The following is a 14,150-nucleotide window of genomic DNA, read 5'->3' as shown; positions in this document are numbered from 1 at the left end:
CTATTACTTCTACATGTACAACTTTGGGCTTTTTGACCATACAAATTTTGTATGATCTAAAAAATTCTTCGACAATAAAACATGCAAAGGCTCCTGCGTCAAGTAATGTATGATATTGTAGTTTTGTGACTCCTAACCGTACAAGTATAATAAAACAAGGGATAGGGCTTGCAGAGATTACATGATCTTTTTTGGTTTGTGATAGTGAAGAATGTAGTTACGCGGTCCCTATTGTAGCTGCATGCCCTTGTTTTTTTGCAATGCTTTTAATGATGTGGACGCACTCTTCATTTGATATGTATGCTGGCGTTTCTCTGAACAATTATTAACCTTATGGCCACATTTTTTGCAAATATAAGCATAGGCTAAGTTCCTTTCACTGTTTTTTTTCTTGCTCAAAAAGAGATTTAAAGCAAACTACATCGATTTGCATATCATCTGCTTCCAAATGCTCATTAGATTTGGATGGTGAAGAAGCTGTAGAATAATTGGTGTATACATGTGGCATAATTAAAGAAAATTTATCTTATTGTAGTTGAAATAAATGATTATTGCACTTTACAGCTTAATTAATGGCTTCATTGAGTGTTAGAAGATCAAAAATAGACAACAATAAGTCCTTGACATCGTCTCTTAATTCTCAATGAAATTGAATCATCAATGCATATTCTTCTCAATTTATATCATATGCTAATTGTCAGAAATTTGAAGCGTATATTAATGCAAAATATATTCTTTGCCGAAGGCTTTGAATTTTAGTTGTTGAAGAATGAATCTTATCATGTTCATTAAATACTTTTGCAAATGATGCCAAAAATACTTCAAAATTATGTAATATAGGAGAATTCTTTTCAAATAATAAAGAAAACCAAGATAAAGCTTGACCAAATAGCAAGGATCCAATCAAACCAACATGAGATGATTCAATGGAATATCGTTGAGGTTGAATCAAGGTGATTAGTCATACTTGGTTTACAAAGCCACAAAATCTTGTGTGGGTGCCATTGAACTTTTTTGGAAGGCTGATCCTTGGTTCTTTTGCTGTTATTATTATCAAATCATTGCCTTGAGTGGATACACCATATTTTAAGCAAACATAGTCGTTTGAGAATTTAGAACCTCTATTGCGATTTAATATGGTGGTTGAGGCACTCCGGCTTCTTGACCATTATGTATGGTCATATATAGTTCTTCATTCTATTTTGATAAAGTCTCTATCCTGATCCTCAATACTTCAAGAGATTAATAATCAAATCTAACTTGATCTCTTTAAAGTCTGTCATATTGACTTTTCCACTTTTTGCCATAGAAAATCAAAGAAATACATGCCTTTAAAGAAAAGCATCTGATTTATGGTATAAAAAAAAGAAACCAAAAGAATATTAAAAAAAATGACAATATTAGTCTAGGTGAGGGTAATCTGCAACCTCTAGAATGTGATAGTATTTTTAAGAAGAAGAATAATCTACTCTTTGTCAAAAAAGACCAAACTCCTAATATTATTTTATGGCAAACTTAACAAAATGTTAGGAATCATATACAAGACAAGGATTCAAGACCTAGAAATGGAGTTAACTTGATATTAGAACAACAACTGGATACAAGGCAAGAAGGTCCTCATTAAAGTACAAGAAATGAGTTGTCAAAATTGAAGATCTCTTCAACCTCGACTCTTATATATATTAGGTCCTAAGAAAAGTTTCTATAAAGCTTGGGAACAAAGCAAGCCTAAGATCCTTCTTTGGCAACTTCTGAAATCATCTAAAGCCTCCTAAAACCTTCTAAGATCTCATATGACCTTCTAGAACTTTCTTAGAATCTACTAGAATCTTTTAGAATCTTCTAGAACCTTTTGGAATCTTCTTTTGTTGTATGTTCATGACAACACCATCCCTATTGAAGTTGGAGCAACTTGTTTTCCTACACATTGTTTTCTTTGGCAATTGTGCTTTTCATTTTATAATTGAGTTTTTTTTTAAGACAATGTTGAGCAATATGTCTAGCTACTTTATAGTATAAGCATGAGCCCTCTTGACATCGTTGACTATTTTCAAGCTTTGTGAGAGATTTATAATGTACTATATCAATTTGCATTAGTTCTAGCCTCGATAAATAAGTTTCTCAAAACTTAGGAGCTGCCATCATTATTTAATTTGTTCCTCTTCAACCAAATCTTTATTCTTAAAGTCTTTCAAATAGTTGATTGTCAAATGCAATGGCTTAAGTTATAAATTATTCTAAAGATTTTACCTTTGACATTATCAATAACAAGTCTTTTGACTTTGTTTTTCAATCCATATCAAAATTGATTGATAAGGACTTTGTTATTCTAGTCCTTGTCGCAAGTAAGGTTTTGGAATTTAGCAACATATATGGTGGCTAAACATGATTTTTATTGTAAAGATAAGAGCTTAGTCTCAGCTATTTTTTTTCAATCACTTTCTCTAAATGTGGCCGTAAATACTTTTAGAAATGAATTCAAATCATAAAAGAATCACAAATCTTTTTCCATTAAAGGTACAAACTAAGAGAGAGTACTTCATGATAGAAAAGTGCCTATGAATTCAACTTGAGTAAGTCCATCAAGGTATTGGAAAAGATGCAATCTTAAATAAAACTTGATACATTGTAAAAATCCTCAAATTTTTGATCTTGTTCCATCAAACTTCTCCAACATACTAATCTTTGTCTCTATCATACTTATATAAGCAAATTTCCGTAGATTTGGTTGTGAGGTCAATCTACTTGCTTCCTTCAACTGCACAAGTTCTTGGCCTAGACTTTGAACTTCTTTCATAGGCCTAGGTAAAGTACCTCCATGCTTTACCTTGAAAATACATGATATTTTGACTGTTAAAGTATTGATAAGCTCGTAAAGATCTACAATAGTTATAAATCTATTCTTACTTTTGGTAAGAATAGCATCCATAATCTTTCTTCCCATAAACAATTCAAACAAATTCAAAAAGTTAAATTATTAGAGGATAATCTGCAACCTCTAATACCAAGTAAAAATTTCTATAAAGAAGGATAATCTACTCTCTTTAAGGAAAAGATCAATGTTAAAAAATAAGATTTTTTGTTTAAAAAGTGGGTAGTCTGCAACCTTCAAAATACAACAATAGAAGTAGGATAATCCACTTACTTCTAAAAAAAGACAAAAATAATAAGTTAGCAATCTTGTCAAAGTATCAAGGACATGAATCTTGAAGAAAGAAAATTTTCAATACATTCTTGTGTCACTAAAAAAAAACTAGAAAGTCACTCAAAGATGATATATTATTGAATTAGAATGGCTATTGTAAAAGCAAGAAGACTAGAAAGTCTTAAATCAACACTAAAGACTACAAAGGCATTGACAAGTATAATGAAGGCTTGTAAAAAATTGTTGTAAAATTCTAATTTCATTGTAATCTAAAGCAAGAGCCATTACAAATTGCAAAATGTAGTTTCAATACCATCTAATTAAATTATTATTATTATTATTATTATTGACTTCTAAATTATATTTATTTATCTTTTATTCTTGAATTGGTATGTAATAATCTGACAATAACTTTTATTATACCACATATTATTTTCTTTCAAATTTTTAAACTTTTAAAATTAAATACTAGAAAATTTTACAATTTTCTTACAAATTATTTTTAAAAATACAAAAAAATAATGCCTCATATCAAAAACATAAATCCAAACTAAATTCAAATGAGAATATATTCATGTGTTATTGAAAAAAGAAGAAAGTAAATAATGAAGAAATATATATAAGATATAAAAGAACTAAAAAGACTATTGCCAAATAAAAAATAAGCTAGAGACTTTTAAACGAAGATCAAATTTAAAATATAACATCTAGAAGACTAAGAATGGTATCACTTATATCTCCATATACACTAGCTACCAAGAAGGCTTTGTTGCAACTTTCTAAAGACCACAAAACTTGTGGTTCAAATATCAAGTTGTATGTTACTTCTAATATGGCTCTTAAAAATAAGAGGCTTATGGAACAAGTTTCAATAGCCACATGACATATCTTTAAGAATCTAAAGATTTGATCTACGCATAGAAAAAAATTCAAAGGTTATTTTAAAAAATATATATTTATTTAATATATTCTATCTATGTCTATTTACTTCTTATTATTTCTAAATAATTGAATAATATAAGCATTTTCTACACATAAACACATTAAATTTGTTTCCAAATATTAATATCAAATTTAGTATCATTTATTATATTACAAATTATATTTTTTATTTTGTAGAAAGTCAAATATATATATATATATATATATATATATATATATATATGTTTTTTTTAATATCTTCAAAAGTAGAATAAACTTTGATTTAGAACTCTTCACTCCATATTGCATATACTTCAAAGTTGCATGTTTGAAAATGAAAATTACAAAAAAATCAATGAGATGGATTTGGTTTTTTTAATCTTTTGTTTTAATCAATTTCTTACTACTTGAAAGAGTGCAAAACCACCAATTATTGTAATTGATAGACATATTCACAAGTATTATTACTTATATAAGTAGATATGATAAAAGTAAGTAGAAGTAAGTTGAATTGTCGATATCTTATTAGAAAGTTTTTTAAACTCTTTATGGACTTGACATGTTTTTATAAGTGATTGGTAGGTTGACAATGTGACCAGTATGTAGGCCAAATATTGTGCATTTAGTGACTTGTATTATAAGTTGGCTATATAGCACTCATGTCAAAAACTTGCTCTACAAATTAGATATGCGTCTTATAAGTTAGATGTATGTCATATGGCTTACAAGACATTGCCACATAGTTTTGTAGTAAATAGAATATATATAGGCAAAAGTGAAGTTTTCCTCACTCTTATCAATGCTTTTTATTTGTTCCATCTTATTTCAAGACTTGTTAGTCTTTTTAGGTTTGGCAATAGTTATTTACTTCAATTCTATATCTATCTTCTAATTGTTTACTTTCTCTTTTTTGGTGATATAAGAGTGTATTGTTATTTTTAAAATTTTGTTGCAATTTATATCCATAACAACCACTTGGTCAAATAAAGATTGTGTATATGTCTTTGTTACACTGCTCATGTCAATGACATCTTCGACCCTATAGAAGACATTGCACAAGTGGAATTTCTTTGAATAGACAGACAAATAGGGGATCACATCCAACTCTAATTTGAGCAAATTGTTTTTAAAAAAAAATATAATATTTGTCTACTGAATTGTCATTCAATAGACAGTGATTAATATGTATAAGAGTGTGGATTCCAATTCAGTTTTAACGTTGCTCCGTTTCTATGCCGAACGGTTTGTCCAGAAAGAGCAGCATAGTTGAAGTGGGGTAGAAAATGATTTCCAAGCGAAATTTCCCACCTATATGGCAGTAATCGACAAGCAATATTTTGCCGAGATGTAGTTAGCTAATCTAAAGATAGATTTGTACTTAACTCCCGTACATGCAAAAGTGGTCATTACTACGCCTGATCCCTGACAGGACTGAAACTGCCGGGTACACATACTCGACGACAGATCTTTGTCACAAGAAACTATTGATGCAGCACAAAGCAGGAACATGTGCCAAATTAAGATCACTTTTCCTGCAACATTAGATCAAGTGCGAGTTCTTTCTCCTGCCAAGTTTTCTTTTCAACATTTAAAACACACGATCCCTACTACAATAAACACCTTCTCGGACAAAAAAAATAGCAGTTCAGACAAAGCATGCTGCTGTTATAATACAGAACTCCAGAACAGTCTTGAAAAAAGTATAGGCAAGCTACCTAACGACCCTGAATGTAAGAGAAAGGTTGTTTTTGGCAATAACCGTTGCAAGTGCTTCAAGGTTCACTTGCTGTCCTCGATCTCACCGCACCTGACCAAAGACATGCAGCATTAAAAAGCTACTGTCAGAATTGTATGTGAACATATTCTCAGGATGTATCCCTCTTGGCCTAAGCGGCTCTAGAAGAACAGCCACTAAAAAAGAGAAACCTTAAAGTTAATAAAGAGCAAAGTCCAAAATTTCCAGTTAAGTGCTGAATTTCACGAAACGCAACCACATCAATGAACTAAAACAACATATAGTGAACTGTCTAATATCAACTTACGAACATAGACACACTGCAAGGAGCAAACATGTCAGGTTCATACCTCCTAAACATCGAAAATACGATGTATGCCTGGATATACACCGCCTGATATCTAGAGTGCGCATGGATAAACATGCTAATGTGTAGTTGCTTTTATACGCGAAATTTCAGTCTCTAATACACCAAGGTCTTTTTTTAACTTCGCAGCAGCAGCACACACCTATGACAAACAATACCACCACGAGTTTGCCGCACTCACTTTCTAAGCAAGAATCCATCATTTTGAACAAGACCAGCATTCTAAACAATAGGGACACAAGATTACAAGACAATGCATGTTGTGTTTCATAATGGTTATTTATGTGCTATAACACAGGGTGAACTAACTTTGCAGAAATAAAATTCATCACATAGCAGCGTTACTTTTTGAAGGTTCACAGTACAAAACTACCTGTTGGCGAGCAGTTGCAAGTAAGTTCAAGTCCTCAGCTTCCGAGTGCTTCATAAACCACTGCAGTAGCGAATGATCCTTCGTATCTCCTCCATTCCTTTCGAAGGAGCCTTCTGCGGCTATATCAATCCAATGCACATTGAGGTTGACGATACATAAATGGAGACTGAAATGCACAGCTGACAAACTCTTATGTTACAGTATTTCAAATTCGAAGTAAAATACTAGAATCTAGAATTCTAGGGAAAGTTCTAAGAGGATCGAAGACTTGATGAGATAGAGTAAACAAAAGTACGTTTTTGATGATGAAACACCTCAATGACGCCAGACATGTTGTGACATACTGGATGACTTGCAACTTCGCAAAACCAAAGTAATTATTAACAAAATAAACCAAGGCATTGATATGTAGTCAGGCAGAGACAGAAAGACTAACCTGGAAGAACAAGTGGCGACGCAGGACTGCCTATCACTCGAGCAACAGGATGATTACGCAAGCGACCAAATGATGCCTCCATAGGCTCTGAAAGCACTATCTCATCATATGATTCCACAACAACGGGCTTCTTTGTCGTCTGCGGAATTGACTCATCGTCAGCGTACAACTTCAAGTGATGAAACCTGGTTGTATCAGTCACAGTTAGGTCTACTGACGAATTGGGATACAATTGATATTAGCGTAATTGATGATTATGAGCTAATGTATCCTAGCAAAACACTTAGTGCGACGTACATTTTATCCGACTTCCAAGAAGCAAATCATCTTAAAAACCACTTGGTTTTGTTGAAACCATAAAATCCGTCATAGAGAACTATTTAGTCCACCTAACATCTCAAAACGTTATCACCTCCCTTAACGCCATTGTACAAGTATATTTGCAGAATTTAGGAGAGAACCAACTTACAATTCTAAGGGCTTTTCTCCAACGTCCGGATGAAAATGGAGAGTAATGCCAATTTCAAACTCTCCCCACCCCGACTCTGACAGCTCAAACGGAGCTGCTTCTACTGTCCTTGTAGGTTTTTCGAAGCTGGGATGTAGTTGAAAAACAACCTTTTTAATCAGAACACTGAGGTCTTCATTATTAGCACTCCGAACATATGTTGTCCACTTGTGTGTGCTTCTGCGGACAGAAGGCATACAATCAACATTTTAATCAATCAAACCAGATAAGGTACATGAGTTTTATCAACTAGCAAAGCTCGTAAGGACACGATAGGTCCTGAAGAACAGATTTCAAGCACATGTCACAAATATTGAGTGAATAGGAGAAAGTATGAACTTACTCAGCCGCTTTCTTTCCAAGCCAAAAGGCGATGGAACCATATACGATTGGGATAGTAACCTCCACCCCTTTAACTCTTCCAACCATTGGCTGCAGAGAAATCATCAACGAGTAAGAAAGTGATTGTAAATACAACAAGAGCTTGTATCTCCTGAGTAGTAAATGAATGCGAATCTGGCACATTTCACTGACTGACGACCAGGATTCTGAAGATACCCTAGAACTTTTCTGCCGCAGAGGTCGAGCTCCGGAATCCATATTGTTCAAAAAAGATGCTGCTTATCAGTACAGATTGAACAATCGGACTGTACACGGAAAGCTCGAAGAGCAAGCATGCACAAAAGTGTGGACACTGCACCTTCTTATCGTTATCATCCACCAAGCGGGCTATTTTCACACGCTGCATCCTTTGAATGGCGCTCACTTCTGTTTGCTCGATTCCATATTTCTTTCCGACGACAGCTTGGGACATCTTTCCCCTCAGAGCCACTATTTCATTGATCTACGTACAGAATCCAGATGAATATAAACTGTGTCAGACAAACCTTGACGAATTCAATTACCCTCCGCCTTCAATTACCCTAGATGCTCGCAAAACCACGTGATGTAGGCTGTGATGCAACAGGCAACAAAGATCTAATGCCACTGGGTTGCGAAACTATTGGACAGCGAACACAAAGGAAAACCCGGGATTACCGTGAAACCATAGCTGGCAAATCATTCATGAAACCTCGACACATAACATCCGTATGTACATGTGAAAACTTCGCAAATGTAAGTGCAGACTAAACACTCTTTAAAACCCTAATTCGAGTGAAATCCACAACGACAACAAACAGAAAATAGTACTAACTTTGCCCTCCAAACGATAAAAACTATCAACCATAAAAACCGCTTCTACATCCAGGGAGGAAATGTTTAAGGACTGCACCTCATCTGGAGAGAGGTCATGGAGACGCCTCTTGCGTTTAGACGAAACAGGAGCTCCACCGCTAGATCCAGCGCTCGTGGTGGACCCTGAAGGGTTTAGGTAGGACGAAGCGACGGGCTGCGCCGCGGCCATCCCTCTACCTCTCGTTTACAAATTCCAATCCTAACCTCGGATCACGATACCTTTTCGGTTCGATTGGATGGCACCGAAATCAAAACTCTTCAAACCCTAGACTGAAAAGGCTAGAAACCATCCAGCAATCCGACATAATTCCACCCCCGCAAAAGCTAATCCAAACGATAAGCCCGCAGTGCCGACAACCCCAGAATTCGGCGCGCTCAAGAGCACTCCATGTCGTGTACCGCTATAGAGTTGCATTGCAATCCTTCATCGTCACTTGACCCCCAGACAATGCTCACAAGACGCCGAAGATCACGGTAAAAGGCGCACAGTCCTCGTTCTATGAGCGTGGATATCTATTCCCGCGTCATCTGCAACGCATCGAGCTTGTAGTTTTCTTCTGATGCATTCCGAATGACAGCACTTGTTTAAATCTTAAAGTAGATCTGCTCGTTTGCATTAAGGCTTTGCTGTAATGGAGGTCGATTGCAGACTCCCTCACGGCGTTGCATCTGGGATAGGGAATCATACTGCTGAGTATAGCTGTGGTGCGGATTCGGGGATAGTTTGCAAGATTTTACATCTGACGGATTGCAATTACAGCGACGGTGAGAGCGTTTTGAGTTTGAGGATGCCCTGACGTTCGCAGTGGAACTGTGAAAGTTTCAGGATGGAGAAACGGATAACCCTTTCTTTGATCTGCATTTGTTGATTGTGTTGTTACTGCATGTGCGGAAAAAAGAAAGTACCCAGGTGCTCAGAGGATTCAAAATCAGGATTACTTGATGATAATGTTTATACATCACTCTCATCACTGGGAGTAGTCCAGAAGTGAAGGGAGGCAGCGAGTTGGGCCCCAAACAGGACGTGCATTTTTTTTTTCCAGTTTTGCAAAGCTCTTTTGGAGGTTTTCTTTAAACAAAAGCTACAATCTCCTATCGTTCACAGAACTAAAACGGAAGGGGTTCAGTCACATTCTGTAAGATAACGAAACAACGCTTGAAAGGCATGACACTAATATCATTTGCCGCAAGATAATTGTAGGCTACGATGATATGTGTAAATCTGTTACTCAAAAGAAAAGCCAAACGCGTTTTTCACTAGACCTTCCCATGCAGGTTGAGATGTTCATGAAAGGGTACAGTAGCTCATGTTCCTAGCATGGCTACATAAATTGAATAAAAAGCCTCTAAGAAAGATCGAGAGCTGCTGCGGAGTGAGTGAAGGGTCATTGTCGTATCAAAATTTAGGTCTAAGGTTCAGCTGTAACATCCGAGAACGGCTGATGCAGATGTTCATCTCCTATTTACATGAGGATGTGCGAATGTTACAAGTCTGGGTGCAAATGGTGACTTGCAGAATTTAAGATCGATTGTAAATTTCAGAATGCGATGCTCATAGCACAGAAGTGTGTTTCTCACGTGTATGTTTCCGTTGCAGGGAATCATCTGCACATGAGGTGAAGGAGTGCCAATGCTTGCAAGCCGTTATGCGAGGTGAGCTTTGGTTTTTAGCATGGATTGCTGGCCCTGTGTGGATTTTATGTACCTGGCACAGGTTGTGTTCGCCGTGGTTGGTCCGGAGTTATCTTCAGCGCCATGGTCATTTGTTTTCCTCCATCCTGTATTGTCTTCAGAACCATTGGTCCTTTGTTGTTCAAAATTAATGCGACAAGTTGTGCTCGGTGCCGATCCTGGCTGATAAGGTGTATTTTTGGCTGCAGAGTCGATTCTTACGTATGCTGTGGTTTTATGTATCAATTGTATATTGCGTTTTGAATTTTTTTCTGAGTTACATTTTCTTGCTCCAAGCTCCCTGGTGTGTCTGGGTCTAATAAAAATATCTCTTCACTTTGATGATGCTCTGCATTCTTCTCATTGAAGCTCTCAGGACTCAAGGTTCTAATCTGTTAATTGGAAGTTTATTGCAGTGTATTGAACTCACTCTTAAGTTCTTGAAGTTGTTTAATTTAGTCAAATCTCTTGCTTCAAATATCTAAATCAGCCAAATCCACTCATTCAGAAATTGTTACAGTTTGGAGTCACATTCTACCAAAAAAGAGAATTAGTATTTTTTTAAGATTCAAATCATTGTTTTTTGAGGTATTGTCCATTACTAGACCCCTATGACTATCAATTAAGTTTTTGAGTTTTAAATTGTGAGATTCATCCGCTTTGGAAATAGTTGGGAGATCGTAAAATCTTAGCCACGTTCATTGTATTGTCATGTTGACTTTTTTTTCATTGTATTGTCATGTTGACGTTTTCTTCTTCTTCTTACACTTATTTAGAAATTTTAAATTGATAATTTGAAGCTGCTTTCTGTGTATTAGATTTATGAGGGTTGGATTGAGTAATCTAAATTATGATTAAAGACTTTGTTTGTATGTGAAGAAAAAAATAGTGATTAGTGTATTCATCATATGTTGTTAGATATGATTGTTTGTAACGAATGCATCACAAGACCAAGCTTCAAACTAAATAAAACCTAAATAAAACAAAATAAGCATTTTGAATTGTTAATGGAGTCATTAATGCTAATTGGTCCAATTAGCTAAATTATAATCACATTTTTACTTAAATATTTTCTTAGAATTTTTTTAGAATCAGTAAATGATATTCAATTGTAAATAAATAAATAATATAATATAATATAATATAATATTTTTCAACATTTTAATAATAAATGGTCTTGTGACATATCTTTGGCTATTCTTACTTACTTTAAGTAAAGCATCTATATCGAAGAAAATATTAAATATTTTTGTATTAAATCAAATTATGTATTACAATTAAAACTCTTGGTTGTAGAAAACTTTAATCCTAATACATTATAAAATAAGTATTATAGACCTATATAACAAAGTATTGTTTCTAATTCAAATTCAACAATTATTTATTGATAAGTTATTATTTTGCAATATAAATTTAAAGTCATTAATCTATAAGATACTTTATTGACAAAAATTTGGTAGTAGAGACAATATAGAAGTCAAAAAGACAAAACAATAATACAAGTTAAGAAAAAAAATTAAATAGTTTTAATAAATTTTTTTTTATATAAGATTTAAATTGATTTACATATCATATAGTGGGTACATAATACTATGTATTATTTATGTGGGAAAATATAGACCAAAGTCTTTATTAGAAATAGAATGCGACAATAAGGCCTAAATAAATTGTATAATGTCAAATATTAGAAAAATTAATAGCTAAAGAATTTTGTGGCATTTTGATTCTAAACCAATGCTATTAATATTATATAGACCAAGGATTATTTAGCTATTACTTTCTATGTCTTATACTAAATATAAATACTTTTTTTTAAAAAAAAAATCATAAAAGAAAATATTTAAAAATTATATTAGAAAATCAGAAAATATTAAAATTCTAGGATATATATTATAAGACCCTAAATAATATTTGCAGTAGTTATGCATATAAAAAATATTATTTGATAATACAAAAAGAATATTATAATAAATACTAAATAAGATTTTTTTTTATAATGTATCAATTTCATATTTAAATGTTGAAATTTATATACTTAAAATAAAAAATTTGATACTTATTTTTAAAATATACATAAATATTTTTACTAATATAAATATAAATAATAATACAGATATAACATAGTTTATTTTTGCAATGAAATGTTTTGCTAAATTTGATAGACTTATATGCAACTACAACAAATATACTTTTAATAATACATATTATCCAAGTAAAGAAGTTGATATTTTTAATATTATTTTGCAATTAAGATTGTTCTGTAGCACAATATTTTTTTAATATAATAATAAAATCATTAAATAGAAATATAGTGTTTACTTGCTTTTTGTGTAGTGCATTTATTTTTACTTAATTACCAATTTTTTTATCTCAATTTATAAAAAAATAATATCTAAAATAATTAAATATGTACAATATTAAATCCAATCAAAATCTAATAAAGTCTTGTTTGACATTTTTTGTTTATTTATGAAAGAAGAATGGTCTCCAATATTACTTAAAAATAAATATAATATGTTCAAAGATACCTATAAGTATTTTAAAATCTAAAATAAGATCAAAGATCAAACATAGATAATAGAAATATGTAGTTTAAATGACATGTACTTTGCATTTTTAATATGCAAATGCCAAAATCTAATTCTTTTAATTGGCATTTGATTTCTAAAAACTTCATAGCATTTGGCAATTCATCTTTGCTACTAGATGTGTGAGTAAACTTATTGTTGTCCATACTATTATTGATGATAGCTAAAGATTTTTATTTAATAATTTTAATATTTTTTTAAAGAATTAAAAGCATCTAATTAAAATATATTTTATAACATATGAACTATTTAAAAAGTCTTAAAATATTAGAGTATAAGTAGTTATTTTTATATAAAATATATTTTTTAATTTATATATATATATATATATATATATATATATTCTATAACCATAATCATCTCTTGATTTTATACTATTCTAAAATAAAATATATCATAATTAAAAAAAATATTAATATTAATATTGAAATATAAAAAATCAAATTCCATTTCTTAATTTGCACCTTCCGACAACAATAGATATGATAATTATACAAAAAAGAAAGAATCAAAATCAAACTGAATTAAATTAATCCTTTGATTATATGTTTCTATATATATATATATATATATATATATTAAAAATCAATTTTACTCTTTGAATTATATATGCTAAATTAAATAATACAATATTAAAACTATCAAATTATAAATTATAAATTAATTTATATAAAATTACAAAGAAAAAAAATTAACTAAGACAAATATGTATTTTTTTTAAAAATTAAACACAATAAAAATGTAATGCTTCAATGCACGCTATAAAACATCTAAAAAAATAAAACTACTTGTAGAACAAAAATTGGATTCTTCAGACTATATTCTTTAAAAATAAGAAATAAAAAATAAAAACCTTTTGTAGTAACACTTTTGCTATATATCATAGATGGATGTAGTGTTTCAAGTATAAAAAAATAAAAAAATAAAGATTATATAAGTATATATATATATATATATATATATATATATATATCACATCTATTCAGTAGATTTTTTAAGTCAAATTGATTAGTTATTTCATTAATATTAAAGACTAATAATCACCATTATTATTAATAAATTTTCTACAAAAACTAAATATCTAATTTCTAAGTTTTTTAGGAGACTAAGGTCTAATGTTTTTGATAATATCTAGAATTCTTTGAGCAAGACATACCAACATGCTTGCAA

The 14,150-nt window shown here is 31.8% G+C and overlaps 2 protein-coding genes across 3 annotated transcripts; one reads left to right on the top strand and one right to left on the bottom strand.

The window, feature by feature from the left end:
* Positions 1-5,417: 5,417 nt before the first annotated feature.
* Positions 5,418-9,171, bottom strand: LOC112289183 (transcription initiation factor TFIID subunit 14b). Of its 2 annotated transcripts, none has more exons than XM_024534181.3 (8): positions 8,759-9,171; positions 8,186-8,329; positions 7,829-7,917; positions 7,447-7,665; positions 6,978-7,162; positions 6,542-6,660; positions 6,152-6,310; positions 5,418-5,873 (listed from the first exon to the last, which is right to left on the bottom strand). In XM_024534181.3, the coding sequence occupies exons 1-7, from the start codon at positions 8,888-8,890 to the stop codon at positions 6,227-6,229; spliced, it is 972 nt and encodes a 323-aa protein (XP_024389949.1). In that variant the 5' UTR covers positions 8,891-9,171; the 3' UTR covers positions 5,418-5,873; positions 6,152-6,226. The 2 variants fall into 2 exon arrangements, with proteins under 2 accessions (XP_024389949.1, XP_024389950.1); XM_024534182.3 differs by lacking the exon at positions 8,759-9,171 and adding an exon at positions 8,524-8,756.
* A 182-nt stretch (positions 9,172-9,353) lies between these two features.
* Positions 9,354-10,930, top strand: LOC112289184 (uncharacterized). The gene is made up of 4 exons (XM_090254500.1): positions 9,354-9,486; positions 9,716-9,857; positions 10,319-10,374; positions 10,809-10,930. The coding sequence occupies exons 1-4, from the start codon at positions 9,354-9,356 to the stop codon at positions 10,814-10,816; spliced, it is 339 nt and encodes a 112-aa protein (XP_090110626.1). The 3' UTR covers positions 10,817-10,930.
* Positions 10,931-14,150: the final 3,220 nt, after the last annotated feature.

Source organism: Physcomitrium patens, chromosome 12 (assembly GCF_059467195.1).
Source record: "Physcomitrium patens ecotype Gransden chromosome 12, ASM5946719v1, whole genome shotgun sequence".
NCBI classification, from domain to species: Eukaryota; Viridiplantae; Streptophyta; class Bryopsida; order Funariales; family Funariaceae; genus Physcomitrium; species Physcomitrium patens.
Note: the sequence above shows the minus strand (reverse complement) of the source record. Positions and strands in the feature narration are given on the sequence as shown.